The 19,838-nt window shown below is 40.9% G+C and overlaps 1 protein-coding gene and 1 long non-coding RNA gene across 2 annotated transcripts in view; one reads left to right on the top strand and one right to left on the bottom strand.

Annotated features, from left to right (window-relative positions):
• The first annotated feature begins 498 nt into the window (after nt 1–498).
• PLOD1 (procollagen-lysine,2-oxoglutarate 5-dioxygenase 1) lies at nt 499–19,385 on the top strand. Its single transcript, XM_075190245.1, has 19 exons — nt 499–1,197; nt 4,127–4,218; nt 5,928–6,040; nt 6,494–6,657; nt 8,675–8,787; nt 9,345–9,408; nt 9,566–9,663; nt 9,932–10,033; nt 10,869–11,003; nt 11,219–11,340; nt 12,482–12,586; nt 12,730–12,855; nt 14,107–14,248; nt 14,810–14,923; nt 15,208–15,273; nt 15,925–16,029; nt 16,636–16,782; nt 17,054–17,179; nt 17,669–19,385. Exons 1-19 carry the CDS (start codon nt 1,125–1,127, stop codon nt 17,822–17,824), a joined length of 2,163 nt encoding a protein of 720 aa, XP_075046346.1. The 5' UTR covers nt 499–1,124; the 3' UTR covers nt 17,825–19,385.
• The window catches only part of LOC142107088 (uncharacterized), a 58,687-nt gene continuing 45,118 nt past the window's right edge, over nt 6,270–19,838 (bottom strand). The window contains exon 3 of the long non-coding RNA XR_012679866.1: nt 6,270–6,723. This is a non-coding gene — a long non-coding RNA (uncharacterized LOC142107088). The remainder of the gene's footprint in view (nt 6,724–19,838) is intronic.

A 19,838-nucleotide genomic window follows, 5' to 3' on the forward strand; every position in this document is an offset into this window, starting at 1 on the left:
GTATCTCACGTGTTGCACGTACTCTGTGCACATCTGGACTGGGATAGAGCAGTGACTGCAGCTGGGTGCGGTGTGCATATTAACGGCAGTGCGACTGGGTGCAGGGTGTATACTAGTGGCAGTGCAGCTGGGAGCATTTTGTATACTAGTGGCAGTGCAGCTGGGTGCAGTGTGTATACTAGTGGCAGTGCGACTGTGTGCAGGGTGTATACTAGTGGAAGTGCGACTGGGTGCATAGTGTATACTAGTGGCAGTGCAGCTGGGAGCAGTGTGTATACTAGTGGCAGTGCAGGGTGTATACTAGTGACAGTGCAGCTGGGTGCATAGTGTATACTAGTGGCAGTGCGACTGGGTGCAGGGTGTATACTAGTGGCAGTGCAGCTGGGAACAGTGTGTATACTAGTGTCGGTGCAGTGTGTGTACTAGTTGCAGTGCCGCTGGTTTGCAGTGTGCAGAGAAGTGACAGTGCAGCTGGGTGCAGGGTGACTTATTTGTAGTTAAATAGTAATACACAGACATTCCTTGTGCTGAGCCAGATGTCTGCTACCCAGTAACTCATCTGTACGCTGACATTAAATAAGCTGCAGTTAGTTAATCGATATAAGGCAGCAGTTACATTCCTTGCTGCTACTGAAGATGGACCAGCTAAGCCCGGACCTGCTGCAAAGCTGGCAGTAATAAGGAAGCTACAAGTAGCAGAGGAGCTCTCTGGCCCCTGTACAGAAACACCTACTAGTTATTCTTTATCCTATTCATGAGCTCAGGGTCTGGCCTGGTATCTGCAAAAGGAAAGAGCTTTATATCCAGCTTTCTCTATGCTCTGAGCCAGATACAGACAGATCAGGTTATAATATGTTAAATAATTCCAGGTGACCAGCAGGGATCATTCAGCCAACATGTAGGGCTCCCATTAACCCCTATATTCCCAGCACAATGGGCAGTGAAGAGGTCCCAGAAAAAGCTACTAGATGGGCGGGAACCCCGAATACTTCCCTAAGCCAATGAAAAGCCAGCCTTGCTGTGAGTGACGTGCCCTGTGCAGGCAGTGGGCGTGGTCATTGCGTGGCAGAGTCCCGGGAGCTCGGGGTGGTTGGGATTACTGCGGCTGCTGCAGATTGTGCGAGATGGTTTCCCTGCTCCTGGTCTCAGGGCTGCTCTCCCTGCTGCCCCTGGGGGCTCTTGGCTCCAGCCCAGAGGGTGAGTAATTATAGTGCGACTTCTGGCTACTTCCATTGCACAATCCTAAATACTGACCCCATGCTCCTATCCTCCATGCATTCATGTATACACTGCGTGGGATCTGTATGCTTCCTGTGGCACTCTTATTTATTTATAATAACTTTAGTGAGGCTATGTCCCTTCTGATGATGTGTATACAGAGGTAGGTTTCCTGCAGCCCCCCAGCTGTGGATTTACAGCTACCTTCGCATGCTGGGACTTGTAGTTCCACAGCATCTGATATATAGGTTCTAACATTGCACAATGGTTAGTGTATGAATACATTGTATTATACCAGTATTGTTGAGCAGTTATGTGCAGTTTTGTAATAGTTTCAGTTAGAGGAACTGTCCCCTGCTGTCAGTAAGCCTCTGGGGTTTTGGAGAGGTCAGTAATCAGCATCTTTAGCTCTCAGTTGTGGGTTGCTTTTAAAGTCCAACATGATTGACAGCTCTGAACTCCAAGAGGATCCTGGAAACTGGGCGAAACTATTACAAAACAATCCATAACTAGTTCACAACACAGGGATACAATGCTAGAATCTATTTTGCAGATGTCGTGGTCCAATATCTGTCATTGCTAAATGATGTTTAATGGCATACTAAAGTATTCAAAAGTAGTATCCTTGCCCCAGTGTCAGTTGGTAATGATGCTCGGTCAGTACTATAGTATCAGACAAACCAACCTAGCAAAGATGTCAATACTCTGTAATATGTTTCATGCTATTCTCTATATTAATTTAACACTTCACAAGCAGTCAAATTAGCTCATATACTGTCTTCTAAATACAGTGTTTAAAAGTGTTCCATAAACTAGCTTAATTAAAAAGTAATTTGGCTGTAAGTGTAATGAAAAACTAATACATAAATGGAAAAATAAATATATCTTAACATACCCCAAACATACACATTATTTTAATTGCTGCCTATTTTCTATATATGACTACTATTTACCTTGCAATATAGTACCCTGTACAATATGCCTGAGCTGTATATAGTATTGGAAGTGTGTAGTTAAACTGACCTCAGTCATCGGTGAGGTTCAGACAATATGTCAATATATGCAGAGGGATTGTTTACATAGATGGATTGTAGAATGTGATGGTAGAAGAGAATAAATGGAGCTATTCTTTCCCCATCACTGAAGGGAAGTAGGTTACTGGGCTGCACACAGAGCCTACCTTCACAGTACAGTCCTTGTTCAGCTCGTATCTGTAATTGTATACTTTACATGGTGCAGCATGTTAATGATTATTATTATTATCCTGTATTTATATAGCACCATCGTCTATGTATGCGTGTATGAGATGGCTTGTATATACACAGTGGAACCCAAATCTCAGCTTTATGCTGTCATTTCCAATAATGTTGGAATTTAAAAAATAAATATTTTAAAATCATTTCAGTGCTTTTAAGCATTATTTAGTAAAAAAAAATACTTCATTAATTCATACCAAAAAGCAAGTTTTATAACTATAATGAAAATAATGTTCCTTTTATTATATGTCAAAAACCTATTCTCCTGCTTCTTCAATATTTTTATTCTAATGCTCAACGAATCAGTCTTGTTGTGGTTGATGTTTATTCCCCTTTATTATTAATTTTTTTGTTTCCCAGTTTGTTTAATGTTTACCTACGTTGTAGCGCACTTTCTCTTGCTGAAAATTTATTGAGTTAAAAACAATTTTCTTAATGTTTTCTCCATCCTGAGATTAGCATAATAGAACTGCTAACAGGATTCATGGCCGTATGTAACCCTTTTTATGTATAGGACATTGTGATAATGAGCCCGATCTCACAAAACCACCTGCATTCAACAGCAATAGGACTGTTCATTCTATGATAAATCTGCCCCCTGGTATATAATTAATAGCAACCACTAATATTTTTTTATTTTTCTAGTGCAGTTTAGAAAAATGAAAGGAAACAAGTGATTGGTTGCTCTGGGACACAGCACCTCTGTGGACCTTGTACTATTTAATTCTTCATCAGTATGACACGAGTCTCACATCACTACTCTGTGCTGCTGGGGGACCCTACTCCTTCCACTATATAACTCTCAGTCTGTGGCTTCCTGCTGCCTCCATTCCTCTCCTCACATCATGTCACTGCCCCTGTTACATGCAGCCCTGTCCTCACCAACACATCACTAATCTCCTGATATACTATGTGCTGCTGGGGACCCTGCTCCGTCCACTATATAACTCTCAGTCTGTGGCTTCCTGCTGCCTCCATTCCCCTCCTCACATCATGTCACTGCCCCTGTCACATGCAGCCCTGTCCTCACTAACACATCACGTATCTCCTGATATACTCTGTGCTGCTGGGGACCCTGCTCCTTCCACTATATAACTCTCAGTCTATGGCTTCCTGCTGCCTCCATTCCTCTCCTCACATCATGTCACTGCCCCTGTCCTCACTTACATAATCACATGGACATGTGACTGCCTCTCACATGATCAACACAACAATCTCCTGAAATATTATGTGCTGCTGTGACCATTCTAATTGTTTGCAGATTGTACCATCCCTGGCCACTTAAAAACAGGGTACACATGGACTAATAGAGATTAGAGAATAATAACAAAAATATAGTCTGATGCTAATCAAATGCAGTTCCTAGTGGATTGACATGCTGCATTTGAATGAATATCATCATCGCCACCATTTATTTATATAGCGCCACTGATTCCGCAGCGCTGTACAGAGAACTCATTCACATCAGTCCCTGCCCCATTGGAGCTTACAGTCTAAATTCCCTAACACACAGACAGACAGAGAGAGAGAATATTCATCCAGCCCACAGATTGCAGCCCCCATTGTGCCTCCTCTATCACCTCTTGCTAGTGAATTTGGTGCAGCACAATATGAAATAATAATTGCTGTTTTTTTGCTTTTTTTATGTTCAGATAACCTCTTAGTCCTAACTGTTGCCACCGAGGAGACGGACGGCTTCAAACGCTTCCAGAGATCACTGCAATGCTTCAACTACAAAGTGAAGGTGTGTGAGTAGTCTCTGATCCCCGAGGGCGTCTTACCCAGGAATTCCAAGACTGACAAAGGAAATACTCACGGCCGAAAGAATCATAACTATTTCATTGCCCAAAGTAACATTGAACAAAGACAAAACAAAACTTAGAAGAGATCACATTAGTGATGCAAAAAAATATCTTTATAATATCATTCAGGTGCCCGCTTGAAACGTATTGTACAGTAATTATAGTCCTTTATATTTCTAAAAAAGCCTGTTTAGTAGCAGTTTTATGTAACCTCTAACTTCTAATGTAACTATTTTAAATATAATGTTATAGTCCAGTGGTTCCCAAACTTTTGCAGTTCGCGGCACCCTCCATAATTTTTTCAAGGCACCCCTCCAAAATAATTACTGAGCAGTGCTGTTTTAGAAGTAGTTGGGTCAAAAAATTGTAATAAGTATGTAGGTCAGGACAGAAATACTTATTTAGCTGTATGCAAAAATGCCCCCTGTGCATCCAGACACTCTGCCCCCTCTGCTTCCAGTTCCTCTGCCCCCTCTCACGCTCTCCCCCTCCTCTGCCACGCTGTCACGATCCCTCTCACTCTGCTCCCTCTGACGCGCACCAGCCATAGATAAATAAAACAACACAAAAACTTACCAATCCGCATGGCGCCGGGACCCAGCATCCTCCTTTCTCACGCAGATTGTCACTAGCTGCGTGAGAGAGGAGGATGCTGGGTCTCGGCGCCGCGTGGATTGGTAAGTTTTTGTGTTGTTTTTTTTAATCTATGGCTGGTCTGCGGCACCCCTGGGAGCCACGGCACACACTTTGGGAACCGCTGCTATAGCTTGAGTCTAGAGACACAATGATAAGAGAGTTGCAACTCTGAATTTGTACCCATAATGAAGTATGGCTTTTACAATTCTCTCTCTTAAAATTGTTGATACCGTTGTATATGATTCATGAACACAGTTATTGATTCATATTTATGTGTTTTTTTTTGTCATTTTACTTTATTGCATTCTTAGTTTTGTTTTATTATTTTTAGACTGGACCTATAGGCGCTGGTGGTTTTGGTTTTGTATTTTGGTATTTGTAGGAGAATTGCAGCCTCCTATAACAGATGCTGAGGTCTAGGTGATATTTTGAGCACCTCTAAGGGTTTATTTTGTTCTTTTCCCTTTATTACATTTGTCACTTCTGTGTGTTTAAAGATTTTTTTACTACATCGGTGGAAGAATGTCTGGAATGCACTCTCCGAATGGAAGGTGTACAATGTGTCCCAATGAAAGTATAGACTTCAGCCTAGTGCTATACTGGGCACACTCGTGGAAAAATAGGCATAGGACTTTTTTTTTTTTAGGGCACTTTTGCGGTTTGTAAATGGCCTTTAGTATTCTACTTCCTGTATCACTCCTCTGCAACAGTTTGTCATGTTAGGAGGGCTGCTTCATTAACTGAGCAGATAGAGAGTGACTGACAGCTTTGTAAACCTGCACTGTGTGGATTGGTAGACTCCTATATAAGTGCACGGCAAATGACATCACAGCAGCTCAAATGACTGCAGTTTCTGCTTTTTAATCCAGTTCTAAAGATGTTGGAGGGGCTTCAGGTGTCGGTAATGAAATGTGGAGATGGTATTTTTGGACAGAGACACTGACCGATGTTTTTACCGTCATGGTTAATATTCAAGACGTTTACTGGCCATTTAAGGCTTGTTATCTCTCCCCAGGTGTTGGGTCTTGGGGAAGAGTGGCGTGGAGAGGGTCAGAAAGTCCGACTCCTAAAGACGGCTTTGGAACAATATGCAGATAATGAAGATCTCATCATCCTCTTCACTGAAAGGTATTACTAATACAGGGAGACTTACGCTTCACATGGACTAAATGACGGTTGTGTTTTGTCAGGTTGTCCGTGACTTGTTACATCATCCAGTACAAGTGAACAATGCAAATCATGCTGCTACCTGTTCTCAATGCAACTTGTTTAATAAAGTTCTGTATCCAATAGTAGCCAATCAGACTTGAGCTGTTATCTCTCTAGTGGGGTTTAGTAAATGGAAGCAAACTTCTGATTGGTGGCTGCGAGTTATGGCACTTTGTTGCTATGTTGTTTATCAAACATCTGTTTCCCAAATACATTTTCTACCAATTGAATAATTTAACTTTTATAATTATAATGTTAATTTGTGTAGATGTGAGGCGTAGCCTATAAAAGCTACATAATTATAAAATGTGTTATAATATTTCAAGACTGTTTTACACTTCCCAAAGTAATTATTACTGTTTTTGTTACAAGTTATGATACTGTGTTTGCCTCGGGCCCCGCTGAGCTTCTCAAGAAATTCAAGCAAGCCAAAAGTAAAGTGGTTTTCTCTGCGGAGGCCGTGGCGTACCCTGAGCGACGTTTCGAGGCCAAATATCCGTCCGTCAGGGAGGGCAAACGTTTCCTCGGGGCTTCAGGTATGGGCCCGTCAATATTCCTCTTTTATTTCATTTTTTTACACCCTCCTGAAAGGACCGCTATACCTAAAATACAAGTTGCGTTAATATGAAAACGCCTCTTACGACATTCACAAATATATATCTATAATACTGAAACAAAATTTAAGATGTTTGAAATTATATATTGTTATGTAACTGAATCTGGGCAATTGCCCTCTGTTATCAGCTGCTTTAGGTTTTGAAAGGCTCCCTGTTGTCTTTTTATGCTTACCCTGCTTTCAAATCTATCTCATTTATCTGAGAAATTCCTCACTTTTCATATATATCTGTGAGTCTTACTCTTAACGATAGGCAGTCCTTTGGTTCGACCTGAATGACCTGATCTGATCTGTAGCTAGACCGATCTAGTCATCCATAGCTGGTCCGAACGGACAGATTTCAAGCTTATTTTGAAGTGCTTCGTTCCTGGTCAGCCAATGACCTTATTGATGAGGTCAGTCAAAGGCAATTTGATTTTGATCAATTTGGTCAGATACAATCACATTTGGCACGGCCTGCTAATCATATTTGACAATGACGGACATGTGTGTGACCAGGATGACAATTACATTATATAAATCAGCTTGCATAATATGCTTGGTAATCATTTAAGGATTGTATTAATATTTATATTTTTTAATATTAATAGAGTAATGTCACCCAAAATTTAAAATTTAATCATTCATTTTGTTTGGTCTCTTCCCAGTTTTTGCAAATAGAAAGTTTACAGTGAGGGATAACAAATAGCATCCATGCCTTCTTAGAGTAGGCAAGTGTTAGTTTGACAGAGCAGAGCTTTGGTGAACACATTGTCGATCTGGGGAGCAGTGCCCTCCACCTAGGTAGAATTACACCTATCTTAACTTGGTAAACGTCTCTTTTTTTGGCTGTAATTATAAATGTTACGTGTGACAGAAAAACATAGCTTCTGTCTTTTACGCAGATCATTTACAGATACTGCCACGGTAATGGAAGACTCGTTACAACATGCCCCAGACTCCGTCCTTCTAACCAGATCTATATAAACAATGTGATATGAAACAGGCGCTCATAGTATATCCCATACTGCTACAGGGAATCTAGAAGCACTCTGTCCTCGATATCACTTGTACTACTAATAAACGTGTCTCTGACCAGTTACACTGCATACAGCCTCTGGTGCCTTATCACATATAAAAGCTTAAAAAGTGAAATTTTATCCACTACCCATCGAGAGTTATAGGTCACAATACTCTGTGCTTACACAATTGCAGTGGCAATGTAAAAATGGAAACCATGACTATAAACAGTGTTATAGTAGAGCTGGAATTGCTGGAGAGTATTCTGGTATTTCCAAAACTCAGAACCAGGTAGTAATCTTATGTAAGATCATCATCATCAGCTATTTATATAGCGCCACTAATTCTGCAGCGCTGTACAGAGAACTCACTCACATTAGTCCCTGCCCCGTTGGGGCTTACAGTCTAAATTCCATAACATACACACTCACAGACCGAGAGAGACTAGCATCAATTTAATAGCAGCCAATTAACCTACCAGTATGTTTTTGGAGTGTGGGAGGAAACCAGAGCACCCGGAGGAAACCCACGCAAACACAGGGAGAACATACAGATAAGGCCATGGTTGGGAATCGAACTCATGACCCCAGTGCTGTGAGGCAGAAGTGCTAACCACTGAGCCACCGTGTTGCTTCATAAGATCATATGATCTGGTTTCCGTCCGTGACAACAACATATGTGGCGTGTACCCGATGTGCATTTCAAGGCCAATCCTGGTGCTAGCCTTAAGTCAGAGATGAATTATTTCTATAGAAATTAGAAAAGCACGACTGAAAAAAAGATGTCACATCAGTGTTGTATTAGGAAGTGGCTGGATGTAATATTTTATTGGTCTGCTTTTTGGCATGGCCTAGTTTTATTGTTTTGTGACTGTTTAATTTAACAACCCACTTCTGGTGCAAAACTTTTTATAACCTCGTTCTCATTTATGTCCTCAGCTTTTATAGGCTACGCCTCACATCTACACAAATTAACAGCGGATTGGGCGGGAGCGGATGAGGACAGCGACCAGCTCTTCTACACCAAAGTCTTCGTGGACCCAGCGAAAAGAGTAAGTGAGACTTACAGTCTACTCCTTGCACACCCGAGGGCTGTGGTTAAAGATAACCATGTCGTTTGTGCTTCGTAGATTTTCACATAATAGTTTGTCTTTGCCACTGTGATTCTCAAATCTATTATTTGGGGGGTATTCAATTGTTCCTCCGGGCGCCGCCGGAATGAGCGCGTTAAAACTATTACCGTTTATACGGTAATATTGCTCGTAATTACCGTTCATACCGAACACTCTACCAGGGAAGTCATAAAGTCCATTTATGCAGAAATCTATCAAGGATTTTACCATTTTCAGTGATTACACTGAAAAGACTTTTAACGTTCCTTAAATAGGCAATACAAGGCAGGTAGTTTTACCTGGGGTAAATGGGGAACAGAAATAAGTGACTATTCTGCAATCTCGGTCTTTGAAAATTATCGGTCAGGAACCAAACTTGAATGTAAGTTAAGTGGACTCCGTTTTTCATACATATTTGATATATTGCACCATGTAAGAAAATAAAGTAATTTTAGATGCGACTGCCCCAGAACTCATTTATTTTTATTTTCATTAAGGAGAAGATTAACATCACCTTAGATCACAGAAGTCGGATTTTCCAGAACCTTCATGGGTCTGTGGGTGAGTACATAATTATCAATGTGGATTTTTGTAGTGAAGTTGATAAAATAAATTATTGCAAAAAAATGAAAATAAAAGTGTGTTTTTGTCCTGGCGATTGGAAGCTAGCACTCATTTCTGTAATGCTGCGACCTTACCGCCTCAATTTCCATTCCAGGGGATGTGGTGCTAAAATTTGAGAATGGGAGAGTTCGAGCACGAAATCTGCTGTACGACACACTTCCTGTTTTAGTCAACGGGAATGGACCAACCAAGGTAAGATTTCATCTCAAGCTCTGTGATGATAGATTTAAAACAATTACATGTGTTAAATGCTAAAAGTGCACTTTAGCAAAGATGATTCCTATTCTCTAACTAATCTTTTGCTAGATACACTCTGCCAGAGAGTGTATCCAGCACTTACATTCCCTGCTGTTTCTCCATCATGTATTGAGAACTTCTGCTAGCCATGCATGCTAGGACATGCATTTTAATTTAAAGTTTGTTTATTAAACTTTTGTTCTGGAATTGTTATGTTCATCAGCTCCTTATGAACTACTTGGGGAATTACGTCCCTCGTGTTTGGACTTTCGAGACCGGCTGCGTCATCTGTGAAGAAGGTTTGAGGAGCTTGGCAGGATTTAAGGTAAAATAGCGACTTAAATGTTAATGGCAAAGTTAGGTTATTTTTATGCAAAAAGCTTATAGATATTACAGGGATTCTACCACTAAATGTGTGTATGATTTATGTTTAAACATAGATGCCCATACAACAGTTATATATTGTCTTGGAATATTTGCACAAAAATCTGCTGTATTAATGTAGAAATATAAGTCCGTAAATAGCGGAGCTGCAAATGTCCTTCCTCGGTATTAGTGGCTCGCTGCTTTACGCCGTTGTGCATAGCAGGAGATGGCTGTATTACGACCTATTGATGGATAGTGTTGTCTATGGGTCACAGAGTATGCGTCAGACCCCTTGTGTGAAGGTTACCATGCGAGACGGACTTTTGTGAAGACACTTTGGATTTGCTCTGCGCATAACTCCAAACTAATACAAAGGAAAAGTACAAATTAAAGATTGTGTTGGTGTAACATGGATTACGGGAAAATATACTGTATCCGAAGACAGATAAAGTGAAATAATGTTTTGCAGTCCTCTCTCCAGTTTGTTGTTGTTTTTCTCCTCTGCAGTTCAACCGGGACTAAGTACCTGACAAAGGGTTGAAATGCAAGTTGAAGCTTAGTGTGTGGCATCATTCCTAAATGTTATAAGCCTGGAGCACTCTATGGATATGACACTGTTCTTGCAGATTCATAACACAGATTGTCCAAAAATACTTTCAGTGGGTTCTTAGAACCCTTTAATTTTGGAAACGGAGACCAGAACCATTGCTGCACATCACCCCCTCTTTCCTAGATTGTCTACCTTTGACCAGGAATCACTGCTCTAACAAGCCTCTCTCTTTTGGTTTTGGCAGACCGATGACGCCTTCCCGCTGGTTGTAATTGGCATCTTCATCGAGCAGCCAACCCCGTTCGTATCAGAGTTTTTCAGACGACTCGATAACCTGCAGTACCCGAAGAAACGGATCCAGCTTTATCTCGCCAACCACGTAAGTAGAACCATCCTTACAGTAGAGTGCCGATGTCTTCGTAGACTTGATCCACCGCTCGGGTAGTGATGGTTAATTTGTGGTGATAGGATGGGGGAGATGTTTGCTCGCAGAGGCTGAAGGATATCTGTTAAAAGGCTCCCGCGTCCTGTCCAGTGTGGTCGGGGATGTGTGTGGTGGTGAAGTCTCTAATCCTTTGTTCCCTCTTTACCCAGGAACCCCATCATCAGAGACATGTGGAAAAATTCCTAGAGGAGCACAGATCGGATTACAATGCTGTGAAAACTGTGGGGCCGGATGAGGCCTCCAACGTTGCCGACGTCCGTAATATTGGAATGTAAGTTTTAAAAGGAGACTGTAAACTATTAAAGGATAACTCCACCCAAAAATGAGTTCAGCTTGTCAGCGTCACATGATTTCCATGTTGTTGTAGTCACACAATTAATATTATGAATGGTGGTGCTTTTTTTCGCTAAGGATTACGCTTTTGCAGAGCACTGTTAATACACATTTTCTGGAGGGAAAAAAAAATCTCACTTTATAGTCTAAGGTCACAAAATCAAATGAGAAATAAATTCTTTCTTTTTAAGTCTACCATTGCAAGCACAAGTGTATAACACACACAACGTAGTTCTTTTTACTTAATTATACTTTTCATTTTCTTCCCTCTACTTTCATTTTTTGTAATTAAAGGGGGTCGCCTACTTTTGGGAAGAAAAAAACCCTTATTAAAAAGTGGACCTGTTAAATTACACTACATTGGATCTCAGTTACTAATTGAATTAACAGCCGAGGCACAATGAAAAATATTGGCCTGTGGTGATGTGCGCAGTCGCACTGGTCAGTGTGGGACGATGGGCGGAGTGAGAATGTTCAGAGGGCGGAGTGAGGATGTTCAGAGGGCGGAGTGAGGATGTTCAGAGGGCGGAGTGAGGATGTTCAGAGGGCGGAGTGAGAATGTTCAGAGGGCGGAGTGAGGATGTTCAGAGGGCGGAGTGAGGATGTTCAGAGGGCGGAGTGAGGATGTTCAGAGGGCGGAGTTTCGAAGGGTGCTAGTTGAAGTGTTTTGGACAATCTAGGCGCACGGCAGCAAAACTTAGGCATGCGCTGTGTAATGGCGATCCACTGCGGTCAGACATTTTTGTGGATTCACTAGTAATCACAAATATTAGTCAGACCGTGACTGTGTTGTCATTAGTTCCTAGCAATTTGATTGGCCCAGAGACTCTGGGTCTCTGCGTTCAAAAACGGGGGCTTGTCCTGGGGGGGTAGACCACCCTGACTGTTACATGGCAGCGTAAACAGATTTCAGTATCTCACTGTGGTCTTACATGAGCTGACTTTGAGGGGGGGGGGGGATTTGAGTTTCTTGTCTCTGATCAGACTGGGATCACGTGAACACCTGACTTGTAGGGGGGATTTTGAGATGATAAATGAAGAGCTACAAGTGCGTTCAATATTGACCTGCTTATCTCTAGGGATACGTGCCGCCAGAACCCAGAGTGTGAGTATTACTTTTCTATCGATGTCCAGGTGGTCCTGAAAAATACCAGCGTCCTACGGACCCTCATCGAGCAGAACAAGTACGTAGTATCCGTCTTTTAGAAAGAGGCCATAATTATTATGTAACTTTATGTTTCTAGGTGATGGCTGATGGGTTAATCTATTACACAGACCATGCTGAAAGTTGTACATATTTGTGATTAATTACCTTGTCTCTTCTCAGGTCAATCATAACCCCCCTGGTGAGCCGCATTCAGGATCTATGGTCTAACTTTTGGGGTGCAATTAATACGGATGGGTATTACGCTCGCTCCGAGGATTACATAGACATTGTTCAGGGACAGAGAATGTAAGTAAATTAATGAGGACATGACAGCAGTTAATAATCAGGGTCTACCTTTAAAATATAATTTTTTTTTAATAAAATAAATACTTTGTGGATTGTTTTGGGGTGTAAAACAAAATAGACACACTGGGCATGATTCATGTTTCGGATGCGTCTATAAAAACGCATTGTATGTACAGTGCCTATTGAGAACATCTTGATTTATGTATATATTGTAAAAATAAAAATGAAAGCACAAACTTTTAGTAATAATTATAGTTTAATTAGTTGTTTATTTATTTTACAATTTTTTTCTTTTTTTTGCATGCGCTCTGATGCACATATCCATGTGTGTATCTTGCAGTCTGTTGTGTCTGTTAACAAGTAACTTTTAGGCAGAGCGTACTTGCAGCCAGATTCAAATTGAAACACGTCTCGAGATCCGCTCGGATTTGAATACGAGAGAAATTACGCTCAATATCAGTTTATTTTTTTAATCGCAAGTTGCATTTGAATATGAATCAGGCCCGTTATTTAGATAGATACTCTGATAGAGTTCATACAATAAGTAACTTTGGAACCTTATTTTTCGGGGTCCGTACACCCCAGCATTGTGGCATCTGCCTTACTTCAGTGGTTTCAGCTGACTGGCGTGTAAAGCTTTTTGCACAAGGTACCATTCACTTCCACAAAGCTGGACTTCACCTCCAAGCGTTCAATACAATAATTTATCCCCATATTTGTGTATATTTATATGAGCATCTCCTACCTGTGGTTATCTCAAATCAATTGTTGTCCAATGATGACATTTAAACAGCGCCATCTACTGGCAAGATTAATTGTTGTCATAGCCAAACAAAAACTTTTTGAACTAAAAACTTTTTTCCTGCTAGACAGATCCTAGAAGAGACTGGGTATAAGGTGTACAGGTTCTTACTAAGCCCATGAGTGCACAATAGCCATCATTGTATAGAATTGACATTAATGCAGTGATATACACTCGTGTGGCTCTATGGTAACATCACGCCATTGTCTTATCTGCACTTGTTTAACTCATTTTGTGGCATATTTTCCTTTTCATCCAATGACTATACTTTTTATCGTACTATATATTGTAATGATGATCAGTCATTAGTTGATGCTATATAATCGGATCAGGAGGTCCCGACCTACAGGTTGAGGATAGTTAAGCGGTTTGCTGCTAGTCACGGTGAAACGATAAATCATAAACCACGTACCTTCCAACGTATCTGACTCTAACCCCGTCTTGTGCAGCGGAATCTGGAATGTCCCCTATGTCACCAATGTCTACCTGGTGAAGGGCACCGTTCTCAGGAACAAGCTGAGCCAGTACGATGTCTTCCACAGTGGAAAACTGGACCCAGACATGGCGTTTTGTAACAATGTGCGGCAACAGGTCAGTGTGGACAGGGCCTGCGAGGAGTCCTTGTTTCAGTCCATTCAGTTTATTAAAGAGCAGGATGGATTGTAGTACTCGTCTGCAACCAACGTGAGCCAGCGGCTGCGTGGTCCGACATCCGGTAATGTAAGTGGGCTCCCTTATGTGCTACATGGGATAGTTTTTACATTACAAGGTAATGGGCAACTCCATTAAAATGACAAGTGTGCACCTTAGTCATCTGACGTCAAACTGTCAATAAAAGTCAAACTAACTGTGCTGTAAAATGGAGATATATCCCCAGTCCAGTGTTGTAATCCATGTTCTTGTGATCCGCTGAGAAGTCAGTTTCCAGTATAGAGCGATGAGATCCGGTGTGAGAAAAGAACAGCTGGATGTTTAATGTTTATATTCTCGCACTAGCTGCAAACACTTCTTGGTTTAACCACATGTAACCGGCATCAGGAGAAAGACAGCTGCATTATAGATAAGGTGACAGTTTGCAGGCAGTGTGTTAGTGAGTGTCCTCTGTGTGTGTGTGAGGGGTCTGATGTGCTAGTATCTGGCTTTTACCTCTAGGGAATCTTCATGTTTGTGACAAACATGCAGTCCTTCGGCCACATCCTGAGCTTGGACAATTACCAGACGTCTCACTTGAACAACGACCTGTGGCAGATCTACGATAACGTCCAGGTGAGGATTGGTGGACAAAAAGCGTTCTGCGGCCACATGTAAATGCAGTAATAACTGGTCTGTTTTAATATTGTCGCTTGATAAAACAATACTGCGATACAGACTGCTTTATCGGCAGGTACGATATAAAGTAGTATAATATTTCCAAAGAGATATGGTGGTTACGGCATCAGATCTCAGCAATTTGTATAGATTATTCCAGACAGCAACAAACTATATTATACAGGACACAAATGTACCTTATTATTCTTGTGTTTATAATAACATTTTCTTTTACCTGACAGGACTGGAAAGAAAAATACATACATCCCAATCACACTGCAGTTCTCAAAGGCAAACTCATCGAATCGGTAAATCTTTCTTAAAAAAAAAAAAAGATTGTGGTAGTTTATAAATATTTTTTTCCTAAAATACAATATGTTTTCCTGGTACAATGATATCAACTTTCTCAATTCTTTCTGTTTTTTTGCTCAAAAACCAGGCCCCACCCACTGGCATCACATGACTATAGGGGGTAAATGTATCAAACAGAGTTTTTCGGCGGGTTTGAAAAACCAATCTGATTAGTTGCTATAGGCGGAGAACTCTCAGCTTGATACATTTACCCCTTGGAGTGTATTATGTACAGTAGTCAGGATATAACACGGCAATTGTGTCTATGGTAGAGAGCACAACAAGGGTGTGTCATGTCTCAGGGTGGGTCTGCCTGATGGAATAAATGCATGGCTGAAATGCACAGAGAGAACCAGAAAGATAAAGCAATGTATTTATTAGAAGTTGCAGAAACAACTAATTTAGGTCAGGTAGCCACTGGTGTTTGAACAGCGCAAATTTAAATACCAGTGAAACCATATGTCAAATGTATTTGATGCACACGTGCTAGCTTGTGGTTTTACTCCCGTTCGGGAGGTGCCAATTAGGATAATAATAATTGTCATTTTACAATTATTTGGCATTATTTTATCATCAGTGTCTGATCTCTCTCATCCTGTGTCATACAGCCATGCCCAGACGTGTACTGGTTCCCCATATTTACAGACACCGCCTGTAATGAACTAGTGGATGAGATGGAAAATTATGGTCAGTGGTCAAGTGGCAGCAAGACGGTAAGAACCAGAGGCTCCTCTCAATAAGGATATTGTATTAATTACAGGAGCTAATACAAGCTAATAAATCGCTGATCGCCGGAGGAGAGTGGTTAATCCCATAGCACGGGAGGAGGAATCCGTTCTAATTTTCCTGCACCGTCTCCTAGGGACGAAACGTAATTCACTGTCTGTTTGCTAATACCGCTGAGAGAGAATCGTTATTCCCAGTCAAACTGACAAATCTCCAATTGTAAGAATTGGTCTGGTCAGAGAGGAACCCTCTGGTTGTTAAGTAGCTAAAGTTACCTGCAGGTGGAAAACACATTTCAGAGATATTGGGCGTCATTTACCATGTCCGAGCACAGTTTAGGATGGTAGTTTTTGTCTCTTAAAATTAATAAAAGGGAAGTTAACGGGGAACTAGTGAGGTCTGCAGAGAGATTGGACTTGAAATCATCAACTAAAGGACAATTACTGTAGCGTGACCTTAAAATGCTCATATATGATATCAAAGTACACAGTACCACCTACAGGCTGCTGGAAGGCACTGCATCCTAAATGTAACCTACAAAATAATTTCTGTCACGTCTATAGCCCTATGTCCATCCTCTTGGTTTATTCCAGGACCAGAGACTGGAGGGAGGGTATGAAAATGTCCCAACGATCGATATTCACATGACCCAGATCAACTATCAGAAAGAATGGCAGACATTCCTGCTCGATTTCGTGGCCCCCATCACTGAGAAGATGTTTCCCGGTTACTACACCCAGGTAAGGGTCTGTGGAAATGTGATTCTCGGAATAAAATGTGTTTCTTACCTAAAAGGTTTTTTTGCCTGGTTAAAAAACAAAAATGAATATGAAAAATAAAAAACACACAAAGCAAAATAAAACCATTCCTTTTTTTGTCACATTTTTTTGTGTGAGTTCCCTACCTAATGTAAAATAAAAAATTATCAAAATAAATCACTAGGTTTTCCAAGTAACTTATTCTTTGCCTGATGTCCCTGAAGTCACTGACACAGTCTTTGTATGTGTACAGGCTCAGTTTGATTTGGCCTTTGTGGTACGATACAAACCGGACGAACAGCCGTCCCTGGAACCTCACCATGACGCATCGACCTTCACAATAAACATAGCTCTGAACAGCTTTGGGGAGGATTACGAGGTCAGTGACACAGCGGCTCTGCCGGCTTCTCTCAAAATTTACTTCATGCAGAGGTTGCTATGGGTTACTGCACAACTGCACCAGGTTATTAATACGCCATGGCTTACGATGTACTGTCATGTGTCAAAATTGTCCTCTCTGAGTATCCTTGGTTATTGAATGAATCAAAGTGGATCTGTCAGCTCCATACAGTGTAGGCAGCCATTTTGTTGTATGACAGTGCATCCTCTGTTCAGTAGGAACCAGAGATATCACTGGGGTGGTTTCTTGTGGCACATAATGAATAGAGGCAGCCACTTAGTTGTATGAGTGCATCCTCTGTTCAGTAAGAACCAGGGACATCACTGGGGGGCTTCTCTTGGCACATAGTGGATGCAGGTAGCCATTTTGTTCTAGGACAGTGCGTCCTCTGTTCAGTAGGAACCAGTGATATGACCAAGTTAAATTTTGTAACTAAGTTCTGTATTGCTAACTCATTTTCTCCTATAGGGAGGTGGCTGCAGATTCCTGCGTTACAATTGCTCAATCAGAGCCCCAAGGAAAGGGTGGGCCTTGATGCACCCAGGGCGGCTGACTCACTACCACGAAGGACTCCCTACTACAAAAGGAACCCGGTACATCGTAGTCTCCTTTGTGGATCCTTAAGTGGAACATGTTTTACAGTTACAATGTAACACTGATAAAGTATTATGAGAGAGGTGGTGTTAGCAGTCCAGTTTCCAGATTACCGATTGACACACCTATGAGTATTTATTTTGGGTAGGTACCTGATGAATCCTTGAGAATTTGTTACTTCAAAACCAAATAGACTCCAATAATCACATCAGCAGCGTGTTAGTGAACAAACTGCACACAATGCAGATCTACCCTGACGTTCTAGGTCTGTAAACAGCAAAGGCTCAGGTTCCAGCGCTTTATTTAAATAAAAGATTTATTTTACGCAAGTTGACTTTCTCCGACTTTACACACGTTGACTTTCTCTGCAGTGTTCTTCATCTACATACATGAAGCATCATTAATTCAATGTTAGCTGCTATCTATGATGCATGTATTTAGGTTGTATGGCATATTGAAAGGAAATTAAAATACTTATATTTTCAAGATCTCAGTCATAAAACTCTCTAATGAAATACAGATATATGGGAGATGTTAGACTATGCCAGTCCTGTAAATATCATTATTATAGACACCTCCTGTAAATGTGACTCTTAAAATGATTGGTTCACATATACTTGAAAAGATCCCCTGTTCAGGGTTTAAAAAGGAAAAACAAAAGATGAAAATATATTTCTGAAAACTCCAGAACCTACTCAGACATGAAGTCTTTTTACACTGGCGGGATTAGCCGAATGTTCCGGTTAAGGTGTTGCCGTTTACTGGGAAATACTGTAATGGAATGGTCAGGAGTTGATATTAAACAAATAAGAATGTCCACGTTAATTTCAGTCTGCACTGTTGCGCTGTAGATACTGATGGCAAAAAAAATTGGGTGATCATGAAATGCGTTTTTTTATTTTTTTTAAAAGTGACCCATAAACAGATAAAAGAGTAAAGAACAAATGTCTGTTCCAGTGTACTTTGCTGTTAACAGTGCAGTTAGTTTATTCATTAAACAGGGTTTCCACCTTCAGATGACTTTGTTATATATTGGCTTGTATAAGCCCTCCTGCAACCTTTACTAAACACATTACTTTATCCTTTAGTTTTCAGCCATGTCTTTATATGTATTTATATGTATATATTTATTCAGCACATGTGAAATGTGCCATATCCCAGGACAGCAAAGTTAAATACCTCTGCTTGATGATATAAAGACTTGGCTGGAAAACACAGTCAGAAACTAGAAAAGGCTGCAGGATGCATGTACATGCTGGAAAATTACAGTCTGAAGGTTGAAACCTTGATACCAACCCCTATGGTAGCACTGTACACGGAATCACTATGCCTTATTACTATCGTGCCTTCCTAGAGAGGTGTAGTGTGAGTTATGAGAAGGAGGTACCTCTGTGATTGTGATATTTGTGTATTTTGATAGAAATCGCAGCACTATTGTAAACACTTTCTCAAACAGGAGTCTCGTCATGTGTGTGCCATGTTTCTAGGTAATGTAGTCACCTCCTCAACAAGAATATAAATATTTACTGTTTTGTACATTTTGATTACTTAGAATTTTTACATTAAAATAAAGACTTGTGCTTGTCTCACATTTATTGTGTGAATAGAGAACATCTGTTTTCATCCCAATCCTTGTTCAACTCAACCCTCCCACATCTGCTGAGAGTGGTCTCACACGTGTTTTTTTAGAATGTTGCATTTTATTTTCAGCCAGAAAAATGCCGTGCTCTGAATGGACAGCTGTCAATGAATGGGAAACACTGCTTCCCTGTTATAGAAGAAGTGCTTCAGCAGTGAAAATGCTGCATGCTCTGAAGTGACATCTAACAGTGAATGGGAAAAAATGCTTCCCTGTTATAGGCAAAATGCTGCAGTGGTGAAAATGCTTTTAAGTGCTGCTTGGGGCAACAGTGTTTCCCATTCAAAGCTAAATGTTATTACAGGAGATTCAGAACTGGTTTTAGTTTTTCGTGTTCTCTAGTATACTCGCGTAACACCGACCTTGCTTAACAACTCCCCTTTACACAAAGCATGGCAGATGGTG

The sequence above is a fragment of the Mixophyes fleayi genome, chromosome 11, assembly GCF_038048845.1.
Source record: "Mixophyes fleayi isolate aMixFle1 chromosome 11, aMixFle1.hap1, whole genome shotgun sequence".
In the NCBI taxonomy this organism is placed as follows: domain Eukaryota; kingdom Metazoa; phylum Chordata; class Amphibia; order Anura; family Limnodynastidae; genus Mixophyes; species Mixophyes fleayi.

Bases quoted from the DNA above. Each gene is read 5' to 3' on its own strand.
- PLOD1 (XM_075190245.1), top strand. From the start codon at position 1,125: ATGGTTTCCCTGCTCCTGGTCTCAGGGCTGCTCTCCCTGCTGCCCCTG. The intron at 14,249-14,809 runs GTCAGTGTGGAC...TTTTACCTCTAG, and splicing joins GTAACAATGTGCGGCAACAG to GGAATCTTCATGTTTGTGAC. The intron at 16,030-16,635 runs GTAAGAACCAGA...GGTTTATTCCAG, and splicing joins GGTCAAGTGGCAGCAAGACG to GACCAGAGACTGGAGGGAGG.